Raw genomic sequence first — 23,350 nt, forward strand, 5'->3', positions numbered from 1 at the left:
TAATTTCCTTCGTATGGTGTTGCTCTACAAGGATTACTCTCCCTCTTCTCAAATTTATTATTTAACAACAACAAAAAAGGCAAATATAGCAAATGCAAATTGCAGTAAAATAATATGATAGATGCAAGCAGGCAAATACAGCAAAACTCGCATATAATGGATTCAGGTGGACCAATGAATTTTGTCCGTTATAGTCAAAATCTGTTATATGTATAAAATGAACAAAATCAGATTTTTCTAAGTCCGCTGTGGAGTGGTACCTTAAAATCATAAAGCCTGATTTATGCTTCTGCAACTCTATAACTTCATGCCCATGCAATGACGTCTGTGCACATGACCCTTTTAAAGTTCTTGATCAGGTCTTTATGCAATTTGCCACAGGAACAGTGGCTTTTTCTGGATTAATTTGTCCCTCAACAAGCTCCACTTCTTTATGCAATCATCAACCTCCAAACCAACGATATGGTACGTACAATTTCCTTCATAAATTGCAGGTCATTTGAGTGTCTTTTTCTGACTCCTTGTTGTAAAGTTGGTTATATTTACAGTCTTTTCTGCCAAATGTATTTGATCCATGATCAAAATGTAATCGGCGGGCGCACTGCAAAAACTTTTAGAATATGACGGGAGACGAAGAAGTGAAAAAGTAGAAGTGACAAATTGCAGTCCTTGCAGTCTCCGTCATTTAGCAGATGCCTATCAGGGTCCAGGGGAGGCTTGCAGCCAGGCAGAGGGCTCTGATCGAAAGCGGTTTGGTTCACTGCACCTAGGGACATGTGTGAAACTTAACAACATATTATAGTGAAGGCAACAAACAGCATTTTGTTAATAATCACCGCCCTTGAATAAAGGTCTGTCTTGTTTAGGTGTCGGGTCTGAACACTGTTTGAAAAAAAAATAAATAAACACCCGGGTTTTTAATCAAGGAAATACAGTACCCACTTTCCTTGAATAGTCGAGTGTCAGTGCTGAACTTCATTTTATACCTCTGCTACTGGACATGTCCAGACTGCTCTTTCCGGTATATGCGAGGGGTTTTTAATGGAAATGCGTTGCGATCAGACAGGGCGTTTTGTCCGATGTGAGTGAAAATCCGTTATACAAAATCCATTTATTACATGGAAAACAATACAAAAGCATTGGGACTTTTGCTTTTTGTCCGATGAGTGCGAATATCCGATTTATATGATGATGGTTTAGGTGAGTTTTACCGTACATGGACTGAAGTGATGTTAGGTAAGAGTGCAGAATGGACATAAACGCACAAATATTTCCAATGTTATTTTAAAACAACTTTCATAACTCAAATATCAGGTAACAGGTTGCTTCTTCTCTGTGCAGATTTTTTGCAAAAGTAGCAGATAGAAATAACAGCCCTCTTAACTTGGAACCCTTATCACACACTGAGCAGCAGAGCGACTCCTGCTAGAACCCACTTGGCGGGCCGCTCCCTGGTTTTTAGGCTGAAAGTCCACACATATGTGGGTCCTCTGATTTTAGTTTTGTATAGTGGACACTCGTAGATATTCCTGGTCTCCTGGCGGTCATTGGGCACAGCTCGTACAGAAATAACAGGCATGGCTGGAGTCAACTCCTTCAGACGGGCTTCAGTTATCACTCCAGACTGGATGTCCCACCTAGCACCTGTGAGAGAGAGTGAGTGAGAGTGTATGGGGCAGAGATAATTACTGGCTTAATGATTATTTTTGGGAAAAAAGCAATATAGCAAAGATCAGAAAATCCTTAGAGCTGACTGTGCTATACCCAATCAAATCATACTGTAATTAAATCCCAAAATAATCAATGCATGCTTTGGAAAAAGTAATAATAAAATAAAAACTTTTTACAAAAAAACAAACAAAAAAGAAAACAAAAACAAAACTGGCAGCTGTTGTTGCCAGAGTAATTTCATAAAAATATGTAAATACCTTTGTAGAAAATAATGTAAACTTTACAAAATACAACAACTGTAATTTGCAAAAAATGAATCGAAGGAGAGTGGGGTAGCTGAAGATATTCTGTTTGTGAATCAACTACAGTGTTTGCTCCACCATTGTGTGACATGGTGTGAAATAGACTGAAAATGTAATGAACTGCAGAATCCAGTTTATCCTGTTGATATATAGCTTACTCAATCATACACAGACATTATTTTTTTCAGAACTCCTCACACTAACATTTTGTGCAAATACAACAAAAACGTTAATATGGTAATATGATGAATGATTAATTTTATTTTTGGAGTAGTTCCTATTGTACCAGAGAGCAGAAGGGGAAAAAGTAAAGATATTTCGACTATAATGACTAAACAGTGGTTTTACATACTGTGAATCACTGGGTTTTCACTGAGCAGAATATTTTAAAAAAGGAAATGATTTGAAAAGATGCACCCCATATACCAGTGGTGGGGCGAAGTCACCATCAAATTTCTCTCAAGTCATGAATCAACAAGTCTCAAGTCATAATGACCACCAATTGTTTGCAAGATGACTTGAGACTTGATTTGGGACTTGCAGATTGATGACTTGAGAATAACTTGACAGTGACTTCGTCCCCCCTCTGCAATATACATATAGTACATAACAAGAAGAGCTGTCAACAAATACACAGCATGTACATTTCAGTATTATTTTTAGCTGCCTCCCATTGAGCAGGGTTGCCATAGCAGATCCAGTAGAGATCTAGATTAGGCTTTGGCAAACGTTTTACACTAGATGCCTTTCTTGACACAAGTCCAGTTCGACATGAAGATACAGAGAGGGGAACTGGTGGACTTGGTGTCCCCATTGTCTCTCAGCCAAATCTTAATCAGGACCTGCTCTATTTAACTTCTGAGATCTAATGGGATCAGATACATTCAGAGTGACAAGGCTGCACACTGTGTATTAAATTAGTTCAATTCTGTGACACAACGTTTAACAAATTCATAATAACTAGCGTGTTGCCCATGGACATCCACGGGCTCTAGGGTGTTATTTATAGGTATTATTTATAAAAAAGATAGCTGACATTTTGCAAGGGTGGTAATGAATTGTACAAAGTTTCTATAATGAGTTGGAATGGCGTGTGAGTCCAGAATGTTTTTAGAACCTTAGACCTAAACAATTTTTAGAAGAAGAACTCAACCCTTTTATTTCCTGTTACTGTAATTATGTATTTTTTTAAATGTTAATTTGCTGTCTTAATGTATTTAGAAATTGTTTAGGTTCTTGTTATCATCTATTTTGACATTTGATTTTGAAATGTACCACAATGGAAAGAAGTGTTTTCACTTTCTTGTGTCATCCATGTATTTTTAACATATTTACAATTATATTATGTACTTACACTGGTCTTACTGTAGGGGTGGTGGCCAAGTGGTTAATGCACTTGGTTTCAGTGCGGAAGGTTCCCGGTTCAAATCCCACCCCTACCACATTTCTCCATGTAATGTGGAGTTGCGTCAGGAAGGGCATCCGGCGTAAAATTTGTGCCAATTCAACATGCAGATCCACCTTGGATTTGCTGTGGCCATTGTTCAGTGTTGTTTGCTAATATCCATAGTTTATTCAAAAATATTAGTCCTATCAATTTTCTGTTTTGGCGGCGTTCATCCTTGACCCAAAATACATAAGCATACCAGATGGAAAATGTCAGCACTCCACAGTTAGTTTATGATCCAAGTTGCATGCATGCACACACGCATGCACATACACAGAGCTTTTTGTCTTTTCTGTATTCTGTTGCAAGCAGGTGCTTACTTTTACACACCCTCAAACAGAGACAGTGGCAGAAGACATGAAACGCATTACAGTTTCCGCTCATGGTAACGGCAACATGATGCTTAACTAAACTCACTAAACCAATTGAACTGCAAAACACAATAAATCAATAACACTGTTAAACTAACATGAACCACACTAACAACATTTAAAACTCCTAAACCCCGAACTCCCATGGTGCATTGCAGCACAACGTCCATCCACTTTCTGTTTTTGCAGCGTTCATGTTTGACCACAAAATACGTAAGCATACCAAATAGCAAATGTCAGCTCTCCCTAGTTTCACCGTGATTGAAGCCATACACAAACACGCAAAATAGAATTTTTTTTCCACACTGATTTGGTGCATCAAAGTTAACCACCTTCTAATTCATTAATCCTATTATGTGCTTTTAATTTGCTGAGTTACAAAATGACAGTATTTGTTATTTTCAAAATAACATATGACCCAACCCACTGCAGTACATTTTTTGCTTTCTAGACCTACATTGTTATCATTGCGAGGAAAACAATTCTTAAATTATCTTAACTTGCTTCGTTTTTTTTTTTTGGAAACACACTGGTAACATCAGTGGACAGACAGATGCTGCAAGATCCGGCAATATTCAATGAGCCAAGGTTAGAGTTAAGATGTAAAGATGAAGAGAGCCCAGGCGTAAAGTTTAACTCATTTTATGGCGGTAGAAGCTTTACGGTCCATCACGGCAAATTAAGAAGTTTACCTCCAGTAACACAGATTAAGGATCATCAACAGAACCAGTTCACTCATTTTTGGGACAATCAAGGGAAGAGAAGCACTGTCAGTAGTGTATTTTTATTGTTGTTGTTTACCTTCCATATAGAGTCCATAAATATATGCACCCTCCCTTGCAGGCTGGTTGAAGTCTTCTTTAAACTTCTTGGTTACATCGACTGTTAGATTCATCTTATCCAGGGGCCACTCATTCTTACGTGCCAGAGCCTGCATCACCGCTGGAAAATACAAAATGTAGATGATGAGGGCAGTGGATCCAGCAAGACAAAATATAATAAACAAATATAATCATAACAACAATAAAAATATCGAAATAACACATGAATATAACAACAATAAAAACAAGTAAACTGCTCTTAAGGCCATGGGACACAACTGCAAGTTGGTTTTTAACTTACAGCCCACCTTATTTTCGCCAAAAGTTAACTTCTCAAATGAATAAACAGACCTTGCTGCACATTTGAGCAGCTTTTGTCGTCATCTAAAGGGTGATGTGAGTATTTCAGGGCTTCTGGTACATTTCCTGCTTGAAACCCAAAATTCTGTGAAAAAAGCCTTTATAAATGTCAGAAACGTGTGACATTTTGGCAGGCAGAGCTTTGACTTTCCAGTATTAATGCATAATAATTTTGACTATGAGAGTTTTACGGTTTATGAATTTTAGGAGGAAAAGGCTTTTGTCGTATGGATGGATGGAAGGACAGCCATTTCTTCTGACAAGCACAGGTGTTAGTTGTGAATAATACAATAAGACTAATAAAATATCACAATAACACACTAATATAACAATACCAATAATAAAATTAACACAAAAAAACATTAATATAACAATAAAACTATCGCAATAATGCACTAATATAATGACACCAACAATAAAAGTGATACAATAACTGTGAAAATTATAAGTATTGCATGTTTTAGTAAATGTTCTGTTTTAACAAAATGTACTATTTGACACCTCTGTCACCTTTCTGTTACCTAAAAGTTAAGGCATGTTTAGTGTGAAGGTATCTGATAAGAGACATTCCTTCAGCCTTCCCTTGCCTTATCACACAAATGATCCCTGAGTGACACTGCAAAACTGATCAATCACAATACAACTTGGTCTCACGGCAAGTCGTGCTTCAGCAGCACGAAATATACATTAATCTATTGGTTTGTGATACTGTGACGAAAAGCGCCTCATTTTCGTCACGGCAGCATGAATTCATTCTCAGTCATTCTGTGATGACTGCATAAAATTAAAAGTGAAAGGGGGGGGTGGTTATGGTTACGGTGGGGGGGAAAGAGTAAGATTAGGTTATGGTTAAGGTTAGGGTTGGGGGTGGGAGTAGGGTTAGGAATAGTGAGTTTAAAAAAGCTCCGTCACGAAAATTTGACTCATTTCGTCACAGGAGCATGGAAAAAAAACAAAACAAAACGTGAGACTGGGCTGCACAATACAAGAGAACTGTCTTAAACAGACAGTCTCACAGTGGGACATTGTTTCAAGACCTCCGAGTGACCTCTGATCCACGCCACGATGAAAAGACATTCTCTTAAATGAAAGGGACTCTTTGATCATCACAGCCCTGTCATTCTGGCAGAAAGAAGGACAATCATTCAGTCGGGACTTTGTGACAACTTGTTTCTTTTAAATTAACTCTGTGTTTATGTTTGAACAGATGCATTCTTCGGACACTGTAACTGCCCACACCCTCCCCCCTGCCCTGACATGTGGTTAACAGCAGAGGTCAGAAAGCCACACTTCACACTGTTCCAATCAGGACATCCTAGTTGGCACAGCGTCTGGAGTACTTCATCATAAAATGCCTGTTATTTGACAAATGGTCAATGTCTTGACTCTTTTCTTTCACAGACAAGCCTGAAAATCCTTCGACCTCCACATAACACTCTAATATAACAACAACACCAATATAACAACAACACTTACAATAAAAAATAATACAATAGCATACTAATATAACAACAAAACGAATAAAAATTACGTAACAACATACAAATATAACAACAAGAACAACAGCACCAACAAGAATAAATATAATTCAGTAACACAAAAATAATGATAATAGCAATTAGGAATCTTCAGATACACCTTAAAATGCAGTGGGTCCCATAGTAGTACCATCTTAGTTCACCCACTAACCTCAGCAGCCCTGCATCACCATTGGGGGCCCTGATGTGTTACATGGATGCAGGCACATGGTGCACCCCCCCCCCCCCCCCCCCCCCCGCCAGATAACTACATTCATAAGGGACATAGCTGCTGTGACAGAAACCTAGGTAAGCTAGAGAAAGCAACTGGACATTGTGTGTGGTCTTCTGTGGCATCAGTTTAATAAACTGGTCTCATGTCCCCAGCAAAAACATCCCAGTTGGTCTACTCCCAATGGATTTATTTTCATATTGTGTAAGTTCCATTTAGTCTTTTCCATTTCATCTCCTTATATAGAGAGTAGGAATGCCATTTTGTCTACTGTGGGCTATGCGGTGTTTGGTTGACTATTTGACATCAGCATTGAGTTTGACTTCTTTTGGAAGGTGAGGATGGACCAGTGACCTGAATGGATGTTTGCTAATTAGGACCCAGGAGAGTTCCATGATATAGTGGATATGTAGATGTGTAGAAGCCGTGCATGCTTCTAGACTTGACCTACTGACATCCACTCCCTTCCAAGTGGATCATTGGCCATGGTTCCGTTGACGGGCATGTGAACTGTTATTAATCTTCCAAAGGTGGGACGAACGAGCAGCACTGTAATATTTGGAAAAACATTTACCCTCCAGACTTCTTCTGTGCTACATTTTCTGGTACAGTATGTCACGACGCAGATGATGGAGAGACACACAACCTCCTGGATTATTATTTAAAAATGGGGAAGAAGTCATATATGCAAAACTGCAAAAAACAAAACAAAACAAAAAAAAGCCTTTTCTGGACCAGGATGCAGGAGTAACGTTATTTCACACCTACTCTGTTTACCTCAGACTTTTGGAATTTTGTGTTTGGTTCCGTTGAGTGGGAATACTGCCCTAGACCATAAACAGTTGGTTTTGGTCTAACCAAAAAGAGGTGGTCTTAGTCCTGATCAAATTGTATCATGATCCAGTTTCTTTACAATGTGAATATACATTCATTTGGATGATTTGGTACTTATGGACTAATTACAGGAAGTTAAGGCAAAGTCAGCTGTCCTCACTCACCTTATACATTATTGTTCTCTCCCAAAATGGAACTGTTATGGTTTACTTGATTATTACACTTCCTCCCTCCTGTCTTGTGACAGTGAAGAAATTTTTCCTGGAGTTTGTGCATTTGGCAAATTGGAGCTCATCTCATGTGTTACATATGAAGTTGCTGCTGCTAGTAGTAATACCATAATAATACTATTACAACACCAAGTAATATGCTGAAATGAGCCTGTTTACAGTTTCTTCTTTTGAGACAGAATTCAATCATGCTGACATCTGGTGGAAGAAGATCTGCCGAGCTGATTGATCTGTCCTGTGTCTGTACTTGTGTGATGGAGGCCAGCAGGAGCCGCTGTGTATGTGGTAATCAATAGGCCTCTTTCCTCCAACAGCCAAAGGATACTCTTGTCACTCAGATCAGAGCCAGAGTTCTGGCCGAGTGGTCAGAGAGTCCACCTCTCATGCTGGAGATGGTGATTTCATGTCCCAAGTGGAGCAAGTGGGAGGAGTCGATCACAAGCGACACAGAGAAAGCACTGCACTTGAATATGTCTTACCAGTGAGAAAGGATTGTGGGTTGAAAAGTCCAGACAGCCAGACAACAGTAGGCAGAGACAAGTCCTGAGTCCAGCTGTCTAGCTCTTTACAACGCTGCAACACATCGTTATACCTGAACATGCATAGAAACAGTTAATGATGTGAAGAAAATGTCTTCTGCACACTGAACACAGAAACTGCCTTTTCTGCAGGAAAGAATGTATGTTCATGTCATGACAAATAGTTAATTACATTATTTAAAAAATATTGGCATCTACAGTGTCTAATAACATCATAACTGCACTTGCAGCTAAAGGTGACAGAGCACACACCATGTGGACAGGCTGTAGGTGGAGGGGTAGGCAAGTTTGGTCCAAGTATCAGGCACAATGTCAAGGAACAAGGCTGACTGCAGCTTTTCCATTTCAGAGGAGATGGCGAGCTCTCCCTGTAACACAGATATACCAGTTATATCACTGGTTACACAGATACTTTAAAATTCAACTCTAAAACCAGGTCATTCAGTATTTCCCTTCAGCTTCATTGTGCTGTGACAGTTAAAATAACAACTTTTATCATTATTCACCTATTTATGATTCTGACATCTAAAGCCCTTGTTTTCAGTTTCTGGAAGGTCCTATTCTACAGTATAACTGAAAAACCAGCATGAAGAAATGAATGTGATCTACCATGCATTTTGCTGATGTAATGTGCTGGTATTGTACTGTGGGGCATGTACAAAAACAGCATAGCACACCCACTGTATAACTTAAAGACACCCTTGGTGCTTTCAGAATACCTCCCAATGACTTTACGGTATGTATGCCAAAGTTACGGATCTACGGACATACAAGAGATTATCCAAGTATATCAAACTTTGAAACAGAAACATTTATTTTGGAACATCTTGAAAATCCCACCAATTCGAAACAAAACCAAACCACACCACTAAGACGGAATATGCTGGTTCATCATGGACAGGCAAAACGCAAATCAGTTGCAAACCTTGAGCCCTAGGTCAAGCTCCTTGAGGGAGCGATGCATCTCAGAGATAAGTGTGTTCATGCGCTCACACTCCTGGAGGCAGACCAGGATGTATGGCGAGCGTTCAGTCGTCTTAGAGGTGATGTCAGACATACTGTACTCTTCCGGTAGCTTCTCCAGCACCTCATCTAAAATGACTTTTACCTGAGAATGAAAGTAGTGAGGTGGTGAAAGGATTAAAATAAAGGAATGCCAAAATGTGCAACAGCTTTTTTAAAATGACCTTAATAAGAATTTTTGTTTTCTCTCATTAACCCTGAAGAAACTTCATAAGCAGTGCTGCTGGAGGAACAAACAGTCAAGATAAAGGACTTCTTGGTTCTTTGTGCACTCAGTGTGGTTACCTTCTCCTCTACTGTCTGTGAGACTCCCTCCACCAGCACAGCATCAGGTGACTGCAGTTCCAGTAGAATGTGGAAAAGGTCATCTGACATTACTGTCAAGAACTCAATTTCAGCATTTGGGTGCAACCCATAATGCACTGGACTCTCATGGGGAAGCATTTCATCGATGAAATTATGGTAACCCTGGAGAAGTGTGGACGAACATTTTTAAATGTCATTATCACATATTCTCTTTTTTTTTGGTACAACAGACTACACTGTAGGTCACCATAGGTCAGCACAGTTTAGTTCAAAGTGCTCAAAGGTTAAACACATTCAGAGTATGTGTCATCTTTGTGTTATTCTCTAAACTTTATTTACACAAGAAATGCTACTTCACAGTCAAACTATAAATCTGAAGTGTAAACTTTTAATAAATATATAAAGGATTTCTAGTTACCTGGTAGTCCAGATTGGTGGGAACGACAAATCCCGGAGCTAGTGCAACCTTCCGGTCAAACTAGGGAAATAAACAATGGATGTAAGACCTCACATTTCCCAAAGCCTTCTTGAACACCAGGGTTGCTTGTCAGAGCTCTTATCTGTTTCACATACTGCTCTTTTCTCCACTTTCTCATTTTATATGGCTAAGTTATTTGGTACCAGAGGAATGCTGGCTTCTGAAACATCAGACACATTTTTGTCTGGATTTTGATGCTATCTTTAGTAACCTATTAACATGCCAGTGGTCTGCGGTTTTCAGGTTAGTGCCATAAATGCATCTAAACAGTAGAAATCAACTATGTATGTCAACTAAGTACAATAAAAATCTTTCAAACAAGTCCTGCATGAAGCCACTACACTGCATTTTGCATCACCACTATTAGCTTCATAGCAGAGTTAAGTAGAGTGGAGAAGGATATTCTTTCACCAAAACAGATAAAATCCAGGCTTGCATCTCAAATGTACCTTCTGGTAATTAATAGCTAAATGTTCAGGTCTTCTTTTGAAGGAAATCCTCCTCCATACCATTTAATCATGAAGCTGTATAACTGGTGATACAAAATGCAATGCTTGCACTGTGCACAATTTCTCAGCTACATAAGCCTATAACTTCTTCCTGGTGGCTTTCCTCACTATTCTCCTTCACTCAGTTTTTGAGAACTGTCTACTCCATGCAGATTTACTACAGAGTGCCATACTGTTTGTATTTCTTCATAACTGAGAAGAACAAGGGTATGTAGACTTTTGATGTAGACTTTGTAGACTTTTAGCACAGAAGATCATCGGCTGGCCTCTCCCCTCCCTGTTGGACATTTACACCTCCCGCTGCCTCAGCAGAGCCAAAGTGATCTCCAAAGACTGCTTTCACCCTGGCTCTGCCCTGTTTGACCTGATGCCCTCAGGGAGGCGCTACAGGCTCACAACGACAAAAACAAACAGACTGAAAAACAGTTTCTTCCCCAAAGCCATAACCACATTGAACTCTATCATGCACTGAACCTCCTTGTGCAATCTTAACCATGTGCAATAACCCAATCACCCATGGACAATATACATTTCTGTGCAATATATTTATATCCTAGCTGCACCTTGCACTAGTGTCAATTGTATATATATTTTTTCCTACATTGTTGAATTTTTCTTTATATCATGTTTTTGATACATACTCTTGCACTATTTTTATCTCTCTTTTTTTGCACTATTTTTATTCTCTTTTATTGCACTGCAACTGGATGGCCCTAATCTCATTGTACCAATGTATAATGACAATGAAAGGCATTCTGATTCTGATTCTGATTGATCAGGGTCCTTTGGGTAGTTTCTGTTGTCATTATAATTTCAAAAGGGTAAACACAGTTGTTTGACAATAAACAGCTTTACACAACAACTAACCATGAGTGAAAAAAAGTTTTTGTGCTATTCATGTTCTATGAAAAATGGCCAAAAACATGAAACATTCTGCCTTTTGAGCACAACTGCAAATACTAGGGGAGGTATGACCACTACCTTTGCACCCCCTGCCCCCGCCAGGACTAAACCAAACCAACTTTTTTAGGTTCATTAGATGACCCCAAAACACAATCAGGATGTTCCCAAAAATAAAAACTGGCCTCAAGCCAGTTAGCCAAGATGGCGTCCAAGATGGCTGCCAAAATATTATTATTATTATTTTTTTTTTTTTACTAAAACACCTTTAAACAACATATAAACAACTTCCTACTATGTATTTTAATGACAATGGTCTACAGGCGGCCATTTTGGATGCCATTTTGAATCTTAAACCCATGAATGAATTTAGTTTAGGCACAAATGAGTTTGCTGTGACAAATCTCTGTGATATTTAAGTTGTTCATATGTTGTTTAAAGATGTTTAAGTGAAAAACCCCATTTTGGCGGCGACCTTGGATAACTGGCTTGAGGCCAATTTTTATTTTTGGGAACACTCTGATTGTGTTTTGGGGTCATCTAAGGAATGTTGTGGCTGGCGTGCCTGGCTGGCTTTTGTTTGTCTTCTGTTTCTGTCTTTTGGTTTTCCTTCCAGGTGGTGCGCATTTGGGACTGAGTGGCTGTGTGGCTGAGTTACCAGGACCTCACCCTGATCACCTGAGGCTGATCAGGTGCGGCTCGTCAGGACTCACAGCTGTGGTGCATCTACACGGATTGGAACATGGTGGCATTTAAGTCTGGAGTACACAGTGTGTATTTGCCAGAGACTCGACCTTGTGACCAGACGGGTGAGATCGTCGTCTCGAGAGCCATCTCATCATCAGTGGATGCAGAGAACGTCCAGGTTTGATGCATGGTCTGTGAAAGAGGAGGGGGTGAGGTCTCACGCTCGTCAGCACACTTCCTGAGGTACGTTAGGTTTTGTGACTAACATTTATACAGTCAGTAAATGTGGTGTCCCTCACACCTTATTATATTGAGCTGTATGTTAGTCGTTTAATCAGCTTCCACTGCAGTTGGAGTTTGTGAACAGGGTGTTCCATGCCTGCAGGGTGGGAAGCTGATTAGTAATTAAGCCAGGAAGTGTTTGCTGTTTGTACACCTTTGAGCGGTCTCTCTGTGTGTGGAGTGTGAACTCACATAATGATTTCTTCTTTCACAGACTCGGTTTGTCGCGGCCACCTGGGGGGTGTCGGCGGGGTCCTTGGGTCCGAAAGGTTTCTGGCTCCGGACCGTTTGTGCTGCTAGGAGCGCACCATAATCCACCACGCCAGACCGCGCACTCATTTGTTGTATTTTCCACTTCACTGTTATGTCATTAAATTTAGTTATCCTTTGTACCGTGCTCTGCTTATTTCATACTGGGTCCTTCAAACGCTGGTCGGTTCTCCGGGCTGCGTCCGACACATAACAAGGAACCTAAAAAAGTTGGTTTGGTTTAGTCCTGGTGGGGGGGGGGGGGGACAAAGGTAGTGGTCGTAGCTCCCCTAGTAAAATACGTACAAGTTTAATTATGTATACTGTAACCTTCTATATTTCATACCAAAGAAACATAAGACAGGAGGTCAAAGAAATACAAACCTGATTGGGCTGCATGTATTCTTCTAGGTATGTTCTGCACAGCCGTCGGTCCCAGTCATCAGTGATGTGTCCTCCGTACATGATTTCTCCAAATAAATACCTCAGGTCCTCCCACGGCACCTTCATCATCATCATCACTCTTATCATTGTCATTCTCATCCATGAATTATTGAATCTCTCACATCCAACCACTCACCCCACCTGTGCGTTAGCTTCCAGGTAGTTGTAGAGCACATTAACTGAAATGGTCAGGTCTCCGGTGTTGAACGGATACTTTCTATTCCAACCTTGGGGACCAAACTTCCTTCTTTCAGCCACACAGGCATGGAAGTAACACAGAGAGAAGAGGATGGTCTTAAACTCCTGTTCACGGCTGCACTGGTCCAAGATGTCCTGCTTAGAGAGGAGATTATAATAAATTCAAGTAAATATTGTATGATCACAACACTGCGGTCAATAGACACTTGCCTGGTCAAAATTGTCCAAAGCAGCATGTAAATTAGCATGCATGCCTGTAGGAGGTTCATTGGTGATCTTAATAGCATTTTCCAGAATTCCCTGAGTAAATCAGAAAAGATGACAAATTAATACTTTTATATTTAGCAATGCCATGCACCACAATAAATAGCTGAAGTGACTATATAGTGTGTGTGATGCTATGAGTGATCATGATAAGCAGCACACGTTTCTACCTGGGGGATAATGTGTTCCTGTGGTGTTAGCGCAGGCTCTGCGCTCATGAACACTCTGTAGTCAGGGTGACTGCCTTCACAGAGGCGCTCTAAGAGCTTCTCAAGTGAACCCAGCCAGCGAGCCACCAGGTGGATGTTCTACACAGAGGTAAATACACATATCTACTATAATAAACACAACAAACACCGAAAATGGCCATGTGAAATCTTTGTATCTATAAAGCAAGATGCTTCTGTGTGTGTGTGTGTGTGTGTGTGTGTGTGTGTGTGTGTGTATGTGGTTCGCATATCTCTCTGACTGTTTGTCAGATCGGCCTCAATTTTCTGATATGGCTTGTGCATGGCACGATGATGTGCATCCATTATTATGAAAATTTGGGGGATTCATTTTCAAAACCTTTATTTTGAAGTCATCGTCATTCTTGGCACAAGGCGGAACGTTCTCACACGCCAGCTTCGACAAAGAGGGTCGACAAAGACGAGTCACTCTCTGCCTTAAATAGAAGTCTATCTCTCAGGCATTCATGGGGGAGAGATGGAAGAAAAAAATTAAAGAAATAAATAATCCACACAACACTGAGAGATATGCGAGCCACAGACACACAGACAAACACACAGATGCTTCTTGCTTTATTATCACAAGGTGGAACATTCTCACGCACCAGCTTCGACAAAGGTCATCGACAAAGATGAATCACTCTTGGCCTTCTCTAATGCGTTCACATGTTCACTGTGTGTAGATTATTTAATATTTTTCAAAGCTTTTCTCTTCATTGTCTTTTTATGTCCATGAAGAAATGTTTCTTTACAGACCTGCAGTATAACCCAGTGACCTTCCTTTGCAGCCTGTTCCATTGCAACTTCAGCCACTGCTTCCTGGCCCTGACCTAAGGACACATTGTGAAGCTTTCCGAGGTCGATTGTGAAACCCAGCTTCCGACCTGATAGATCACAGGAAAGGTTATTAAGAGCGCTATCTCGACTGCAAATGCAGGAACATGTAGCACACTGGATGCAAATCCATTTGGGATGTGTTTGTGTGGATGCTGCGCTTTAAGCAGTACAAAATACCCATGCAAATCCAGATATTGGGTGCAAAGGGTTTAAATGTATCATGTTCATTGGGAATGGGTGTGTTGCAACCAGCAATCAGAGTGGCACATGTCTATACCTGTAAACCAGAGTGCTCTATACATACAGCACAGTTCTATCAAGAAAAAAACACAGATGCAATTAAAGGATTTTTGGTGAGTTAACAGATGTGTGCCAAACTATCAGAGCAAACAATGAATGGCAGCCACCAAAGCTCCCTGAGAGGAAGCAACACAGCAGCAAGTTGAGCTTTGGTGTTTTTCTAATTTGTTTAATACTTGTTTCATCATGTCAGATGTTGTAACAATGATTCATGAATCCTTTTTCTTACATTTATATAATTTCTCTATAATTTATTTAGTATACTTGATACAAAACTCCATCCACAACTTAAATTTCAATATGAACAAACTTTCATAAACTATGATGCTGTGATTTCAATCATATTAAGGTTTCAGTTGAACACTTTATGTTTTCGGTCGCGTTTGTTTGTTTGTCTGTCTGTTTGTCAGCAGGATAACTCAAAAGGTTTTGAACGGATTTTGATGAAATTTTGTGGAGTGGTTGGAAATGACAAGAGGAACAAGTGATTAAATTTTAGTGGTGATCCGGATCACGATCCGGATCCAGGAATTTTTTAAAGGATTCTTCACCATTGCGGGATAGGGGCAATTTTGACATTCTAGTTTCTAACTCCACAAAAACAAGGCAGAAAGGCTTGAAAAAAAATTAGGGTGTAACATAGTTAAATGTTCTATCAAACAACAAAGTTTTGTGATGATCGGATCCGGATTCCGGATCTGGTGTTCCAGAATATGCAAAAATATAGGGAAAATAGAAAATATGTCAGTGTGAGGTGACAAATGAAGCTAGAGATGCACAACTAACACCAAATTGTAGCTGAATCTGTACTGATTCAGTAAGGTGTCATCAGATTTGATGTAGCTTCAAATGTTATGGAGCTAGATCCAGAAGAAAACCGGCATTACCAAAAAATCGTTTTTATACAATAACGTTTGAACTAATAAAGACATAAAAGTGATTCCAAGTTCTAGTGGTATGTTTTCATGGTCAAGGATGTCAAATATAAAGGACAGAAAAGTGTATGTATCATAGTTTTGGTTGTAACACTGAATTGTTGAATAGATCACTGTGCCAAGGAGGGAATCTCTTTAGGGTCAGTGACCCTATGGCCTTGTTAGTAAACAATGTCAAATACAACACACTGCAAAGAGGAAATCCCTCATGACAAACTATACAGGGCTGGGGAGCACAATGAATTCATTAGACAAAGTACTATAATTTGGCATTATTATATTTTAGTGGCAATGAATATCACTATCCAGATTACTTCACTTAGCAAAAGAAAAGTGATGAGTCAGCAGTATACTCAGCAGTGGTTAAGTTCTGGTTCAGTGCACATCACTGAACAAAGTACACAAGGTGCAAAACCCACTCCCAGGTGTTGATGAATCATGCCTAGGATCCAGAAAACCCAGAGGCTGACATCAGCACCTTACTGTTGCATATATTCTGCTTCGGTGCACTTCACTGAATATATAGAAGGTGCACTTCATTATGTAGCACATGCAACACATAAAAAATAGTTCTATTTCAAAATTTACTGTTATTTATTTAGAGAAGTGTTTCATAAATGTTAAAAAATTCATATATTTGCAGTTTAGTTGAATAATAAATTGAATTTTGTCTCTTATTTGTTTTTGTCTATAAGCACATGCAATATCAATATCAGTGCTCAGATGACAGTAGTTTCTGGGAAAGGTGCAAGTTGCAATAAACTGTGATGCCAAGCACTAAGGATACATGCTATCTAGTCACAGCAGATGAAACTTATTTTACTACTGAGCAAACATCATTGTTAGACTTTTTTAGGTTCAATGATTCCACGGCATGTAGATGTTGTGGCGTCAGTGACCCCATGGCCTTGGCGGAGGTTTGCACTCTCTGAGTGCTTCTAGTTTGAAAATGAAATGGGGAAAAGTCTTGTGTTTTGAAACCTTTGAGCGTCAGTGTATATCAAGATGTTGATTACACAGCATGATTATTGCACAGGTGTGCCATAGGCTGGCCAAAATAAAAGGTTACTCTAAAATGTTCAGTTTTATCACACATCACAATGCCAAAGATGTCATAAGTTTTGAGGGAGCGTGCAATTGGCATGCTGAGTGCAGGAATGTCCATCAGAGCTGTTGCCTGCAAACTGAATGTTCCTTTCTCTACCATAAGCCGTCTCCAAAGGCCTTTCAGAGAATTTGGCAGTACATTGAATTGGCCTCACAAGCGCGGACCACGTGTAAATTGTCTGAGACAAGCCGCCCAGACAGCTGCTGCAACAATCAGTTTGCAGAAGTAAAGAATTTCCGCACAAACTGTCAGAAACCGTCTCAGGGAAGCTCACCTGCATGCTCATCATCCTAATCGGGGTCTCAACCTGACTGCAGTTCATCATCGTATCCGATTTGAGTGGGTAAATGCTCACATTCAGTGGCATCTGGCAGGTTGGAGAGGTGTTCTCTTCACGGGGGAATCACGGTTTTCACTGTTCAGGGCAGATGGCAGACAGTGTGTGTGGCATTGTGTGACTGAGCTGTTTGCTGATGTCAATGTTGTGGATCGAGTGGCCCATGGTGGCGGTGGGGTTATGGTATGGGCAGGTGTACGTTATGGACAATGAAAGGTGCATTTTATTGATGGCATTTTGAATGCATATACCATTATAAGATACTGAGGCCCATTGTTGTGGCATTCATCCACGACCATCACCTCATGTTGCAGCATTATAATGTACGGCCCCATGTTGCAAGGATCTGTACAGAATTCCTGGAAGCTGAAAACATCCCAGTTCTTGCATGGCCAGCATGTTCACTGGACATGTCACCCACTGAGCATGTTTGGGATGCCGTGGATCGGCGTATACGACAGCGCATTCCAGTTCCTGCCAATATCCAGCAACTTTGCACAGCCATTGAAGAGGAGTGGCGTAACATTCCCCAGGCCACAATCAACAACCTGATCAACTCTATGCAAAGGAGATGCGTCGCACTGCGTGAGGCAAGTAGTGATCACATCAGGTACTGACTGGTTTTCTGACCCCCCCCCAAACCCCCAATAAAGCAACACTGCACATTTCAGAGTGGCCCTTTATTGTGGCCAGCCTAAGGCACACTTGTGCAATAATCATGCTGTCTAATTAGCATCTTGATATGCCACACCTGTGAGGTGGGATGGATTATCTCGGCATAGGAGAAATGCTCACTAACACAGATTTAGACAGATTTGCAAACAATATTTGAGAGAAATAGGTCTTGAGTGTATATAGATGTTTTAGATCTTTGAGTTCAGCTCATATATATATATATATATATATATATATATATATATATATATATATATATATATATATATATATATATATATATATAATTGATGCATAATAGTAACAGCCATAGTAACTTAATTGGGAATAGGTTTCTCATTAATTTTGTGATTTCAGATTTGCATTCCATGTTTATACTCGTGCTACTCTGAATGAGATAATTACCAGAAGATCAAACCTACTGTAGACCATGTTTATGCTTATGTTTGCATGAGTAGCCAGTGTCCACATAAAAACAATAATGTGCATTTTTGTAAGTGGCAACTGTATGCATATACCCAGAGATTCCACATCTTTAAGTGGGTCCACTCCGGGTGAGAGGATGAAGAACACAGGAGATGCTGGATCACTTTCTCTGAAGGACTTTGCAAACTCTTTTTTCCGGCCCTCTGTGTATTTCACTCCAAGTTTCTCCTCCACAAAATTTCTGGAAGTTGAAATACAAACAAACAAACAAACAAACAACAACAACAACAACAACAACAAAACAGAAAAACAAAGGGCTTGAACAGCAATGTAGCCAATAAAAAAGTAAAGTTTCTGTTGTGCAGTGGCATAAAAAAGGCAACTGCAGTTCTACAATGTGGCAAAGCTGAAGGTGCAAAGATGACTATAATGCACAATCAACAATGAAGTGCACTGGAACCAAAAGTATCCCCTCTGACCTCACAGCGTAGGTCATGCGGTCAGGTCTCAGGGCTCTCATCATGATAAGTTTCTGCAAGGAACTTTTTCCTTTCCACTCCTGTGGAAACCTCTCCTTCTCAGGACACTCGGACTCCACCATCTTCTTCCAGCGCTTAGGAGATCCCTCAATGTCCCGGTCCAGACCTCGAAACTCATCAGTAAAACTCATCACCTGGGGCAAAATGGAGCCATGCATGTCTGAGTGCTGTAAAAACAAAAATCTCTTGCAATATGTGTGTGCAAATGTTTGTGTGCATGCACCTTGATGGCGCTCCACGCTGAGTTAGACAGAAAGTCCAGAGGGCTGATGTAGGTGTGGTCGATGTTAAAGCGCAGGAGGAAGTCGAGCTCCCTTCCATCTATCTCCTTATTCATCAGGAGCAACTGAGAGAGGAGGAACGCATTAGAGATTTTTTTTAAAAAACAGCACTCTCCATCTTTCTCTATCACAAACACACCAGACACACCTGGAAGGTCAGCTGAGCCGTGAAGGTCAGCTTGTCTCGTTCAAACAGGCCCCTGCTGATGTAGTTGAAGGTAGAATAAGTGACACAGTCGATGAGGGTGCTCACTCTGCTCATCACATCCTCACAGGCCTCTGCTGACGCCACAGCTTTGTAGAAAACTGTGTTAAAGGCCTACAAAGACGAGAATCGTTTTAAAGAAAAATATTCCTTTATTCATCAATATAAACATGAACACAGCATGAATGGCACATCACAGTTTCCCTGTTAAATTTGGTATTGTACATTTTTGTAAATATGAAATACATACAATAGGGGAAACCGGGGCACGGTGAATCACGGGGCACAGTGAATCAGTAGCTATATCTGCAAAACTACATATATATTTGCAGCAGTTATGCCATATTTTTATGCATAAAGACATCCCCCTTCTAAATTAGTGTTTTGTTTTTGGATACATTAAGGGTAAAACTAAGTGGCAAATGAAGTCAGTTTTTTCTGTCAAAAGTAAATTTTGTGGATGTCAGTGTCTTTGTATTTAAACTGATGAACATGTGTTATGATGAACATGTGTTATGTCTTCTCCAGACTATCCGCTGTTTGATAACATGACTCATGTGTGTCACATGCACCCGGGGCACAGTGAATCAGTCTAGAAAGCCCCAGTATCAAGTGGATGACAAATACTACTTGTTGAAGCTTATACATTTATTTTTCCATGAATTATTTCTATAATTTGTGTATATAAACAACTGTTTTCACGTTTGAACAGAAATGACGACAGTATTTATAATAGCTTCTAAAGGTCTTATATCACTATATATGACACACACATTACATAGCTGGTTTGCTGGATTATAGTTTGTATACGTACCAGCATGTATTTAATAATTTTGAAGAAATCTTTATTATCGTGTTTTTTCATTATATTATATTCTAATTTTTAAATCGAAAAACCTGTAAATTACACTTGGGGAGACATAAATAACACAGCCTTATAAACAATAACTTGCTGTATTAAATCCACAATAGAAAAATCTAAACCTATGCATTAATGTGTTTATGCTGCCAACAACAACATTTCTGATCCACTGTGCCCCAGCTTTCCCTAAGTCAGTTTGAAGCATGAGATCAATTGAAAAAGCAGCTTTGTTTTGCCTTTGTAATGTCCTGTAGATGTGTCTGCCACCTGCTGGACAGTAAATGGACGCTGGATGGATTACGGAAAAGAAGGAACAAGAGTATTTTAACTTGACATGTAGCTTGTCTGTGATCTGCGTCACACTTGGCTGCATCACAGTGTACTTGTCGTGTGTGCGCTTTGCCCACGAGCATCCACCTGCAGTGCATATGAAGGTTAAACTAACCAAACAAGCTAGCAACTGCTGGGAGAAAAATTATGTTTGTAAGAGAGCAACTAAAGGACAAAATACACACAACAGAACTGGAAAGTTGAACCGCAAGTAAGGAATGGATAGAACGTGTGGCTGGGGATGTACCAAAACTTTACATTACTGTAAATTATTGGTAGTAAACTCCAAACACTGAAACTCAAACCCAACACCCATTCATTTTCGATACTCGCTTACTCCAATTAAAGATCATGGAGGGACTCGAGCCTATCATAGAAGTCACAGGGGGAGAGGCAGGGTACATCCTGGACAGGACACCAGTCGACCTCAGGATCACTTACAGACAAACTCACTCACACTCGCACATAGTAGAAAAGCTTGAATCTTCGACTGGACTGGTTTGCTTGACGCGAGGACGTTTCGCTTCAATTCGCAGAAGCTTCCTTAGCTAAAATTCTTGCTCTGGTAGTCTGACTTCTGTCTTGACTCTTGTAGAGAAGAATAAACAGAAGCCAACAAAAGCTGAAGTTTTTTAAACCTAACCAGACCCTTCCTACCAAGAGGCCGACTGCTATAGGATAGTGACTAAACAATAGCTCTAATTAGCACCTATTGTGCTCTAGTTAGCACCCTCCTAATGACAGGGCAGCTGTCCCTCCTAATGATGGGACGGAAGCCTCTTCTGATGGCTCCCTTGACGACTCTCCTGATGACGTGAATGACTCATTACCATGAACAAAAGACTGAAACTGCTTTGACCTGAGTACCCCATTGTAAACAGGGGACAAGGCGTGTCTCAGACCCCCTCCCCGGTTAAGGCTGGGTTTCAAATGTTTCACAGGCCACTCACAGGCCACCTCCTTGACACCTCTCTCAAACCATGTCTTCTCTCTGGCTAAGATTAAGATTAACTTCCTTGTCCTCAAACGTGTGGTTAATGTCTTTCAGGTGGAGATGAACTGCAGACTGAGGTCCATTTTCGCCCTCTCTACGGTGCTGGTATAGCCTTTTGTGTAAAGGTTGCTTAGTCTCACCTATGTAGTGTTCATTACAGTTTTCCTGACAGCTAATAGAATACACTACATTGCTCTGTTTGTAACTAGGGATCCTGTCCATAGGGTGAACTAATTTCTGTCTCAAGGTGTTAACCGGTTTAAAGTAAACTGGGATTTTGTGCTGTCTGAAGATCCTCTGTAGTTTTCCCCTACTCCTGCTAAATAAGGGAGAGACACTCCTCTTCTTCTTGTCTCTGTCTCCTGTCTATCTGGTCTCTTTGTTTTTTGGGACTTCTGCACTTTGTCTTTGTCCAGGGACCATCGTGGTTACCCACATACTGTGAGGGCTTTCCGTACAAGTTGTTGTTCTTTAGCCCTTCCCTCTGCAGTTGTGGGCACCTGTAGGGCTCTGTGTTGAAGAGTTCTGATCACCCCGAGCTTGTGTTCAAGGGGGTGGTTTGAGCCAAAGAGCAGATACTGGTCAGTGTGAGTGGGTTTTCTGTAAACCCCTGTCTGGAGCTGCCTGTTCTCTCCAATTGTAACATCATAGTCACTAGCTTGTTTTGTCACTAGCCTATAGCAGTTGGCCTCTCGGTAGGAGGGGTCTGGTTAGGTTTAAAAAAACTCCAGCTTTTGTTGGCTTCTGTTTATTCTTCTCTACAAGAGTCAAGACAGAAGTCAGACTACCAGAGCAAGAATTTTAGCTGAGGAAGCTTCTGCGATTTGAAGCGAAACGTCCTCGCGTCAAGCAACCCAGTCCAGTCGAAGATTCAAGCTTCTCTACTCTGGAAACCACCTGGACAACTGAGAGCCTACACAGAATCACACTCGCACACACAATTTCAATTCAATTTTAAGTTCTTCCAATGAATGAATTTCATCCATTTATTTAGTCATTTTCTATACCCGCTTATTCCAATCAAGGGTCCTCTTCATACAGACTTATAATATTAAAGATATACTACATTAAAAACACATTCACTAATACACTTGTTACCTTGAGGCTGAACTGGTACATGGGGTTAATCTTGTTGAGATCATTCATGATAAAGTAGAGTAGAGAAGCTCTGACAGCAACAGGTCGATAATGTTCTCTTGCTTCATTTATCTTCACCTCATTAACTTTCGCTTCCAGGACCTGAAAGTAAGTCATGGGATGGAGAGGGGCAAGATGAAGATGAGATCAATTTTAAGAGAGAAAACAAAAGATGATCCTTGTTACCTTCATCTCAATCTCAGCAGCAGTATGTTTGGTGGACTCGAGTTTCTCGACCAGCACGTTGTCACCCAGGAAGTTGCTCTCGGCAGCAGACAGTCGGGTAAGCAGCTCATCCTCAAGAAGCTTCAACTCAATCTTGAACATGTTCTGTTGTTTGGTCAGTTCACTCTGTTGGGTTGTCAGATAAATATGTCACTCTGGACAGTACAAGAATCATTTTGGGAGCTCCTTAGTGTATAAAGCAGTGTTATCCCTAAGCAGGTGAAAAGAGTAGAGAAACAACATCACAAACATGACCATCACTGTTACG

The 23,350-nt window shown here is 40.4% G+C and overlaps 1 protein-coding gene across 1 annotated transcript in view; it reads right to left on the reverse strand.

Moving 5' to 3' along the window:
* Nucleotides 1–1,083: 1,083 nt before the first annotated feature.
* Nucleotides 1,084–23,350, reverse strand: part of LOC117521073 (dynein heavy chain 11, axonemal-like) — a 138,553-nt gene continuing 116,286 nt past the window's right edge. The window contains 18 exon segments of the mRNA XM_034182390.1: nucleotides 1,084–1,644; nucleotides 4,593–4,733; nucleotides 8,265–8,377; nucleotides 8,577–8,692; nucleotides 9,250–9,432; nucleotides 9,633–9,815; nucleotides 10,072–10,131; nucleotides 13,143–13,262; nucleotides 13,344–13,535; nucleotides 13,611–13,700; nucleotides 13,835–13,972; nucleotides 14,648–14,775; nucleotides 18,602–18,750; nucleotides 18,989–19,182; nucleotides 19,272–19,394; nucleotides 19,478–19,648; nucleotides 22,819–22,959; nucleotides 23,044–23,208. Coding sequence (XP_034038281.1) covers nucleotides 1,397–1,644; nucleotides 4,593–4,733; nucleotides 8,265–8,377; nucleotides 8,577–8,692; nucleotides 9,250–9,432; nucleotides 9,633–9,815; nucleotides 10,072–10,131; nucleotides 13,143–13,262; nucleotides 13,344–13,535; nucleotides 13,611–13,700; nucleotides 13,835–13,972; nucleotides 14,648–14,775; nucleotides 18,602–18,750; nucleotides 18,989–19,182; nucleotides 19,272–19,394; nucleotides 19,478–19,648; nucleotides 22,819–22,959; nucleotides 23,044–23,208 — 2,655 coding nt within the window. The 3' untranslated portion in view covers nucleotides 1,084–1,396.

This window comes from Thalassophryne amazonica, chromosome 12 (genome assembly GCF_902500255.1).
Source record: "Thalassophryne amazonica chromosome 12, fThaAma1.1, whole genome shotgun sequence".
NCBI classification, from domain to species: Eukaryota; Metazoa; Chordata; class Actinopteri; order Batrachoidiformes; family Batrachoididae; genus Thalassophryne; species Thalassophryne amazonica.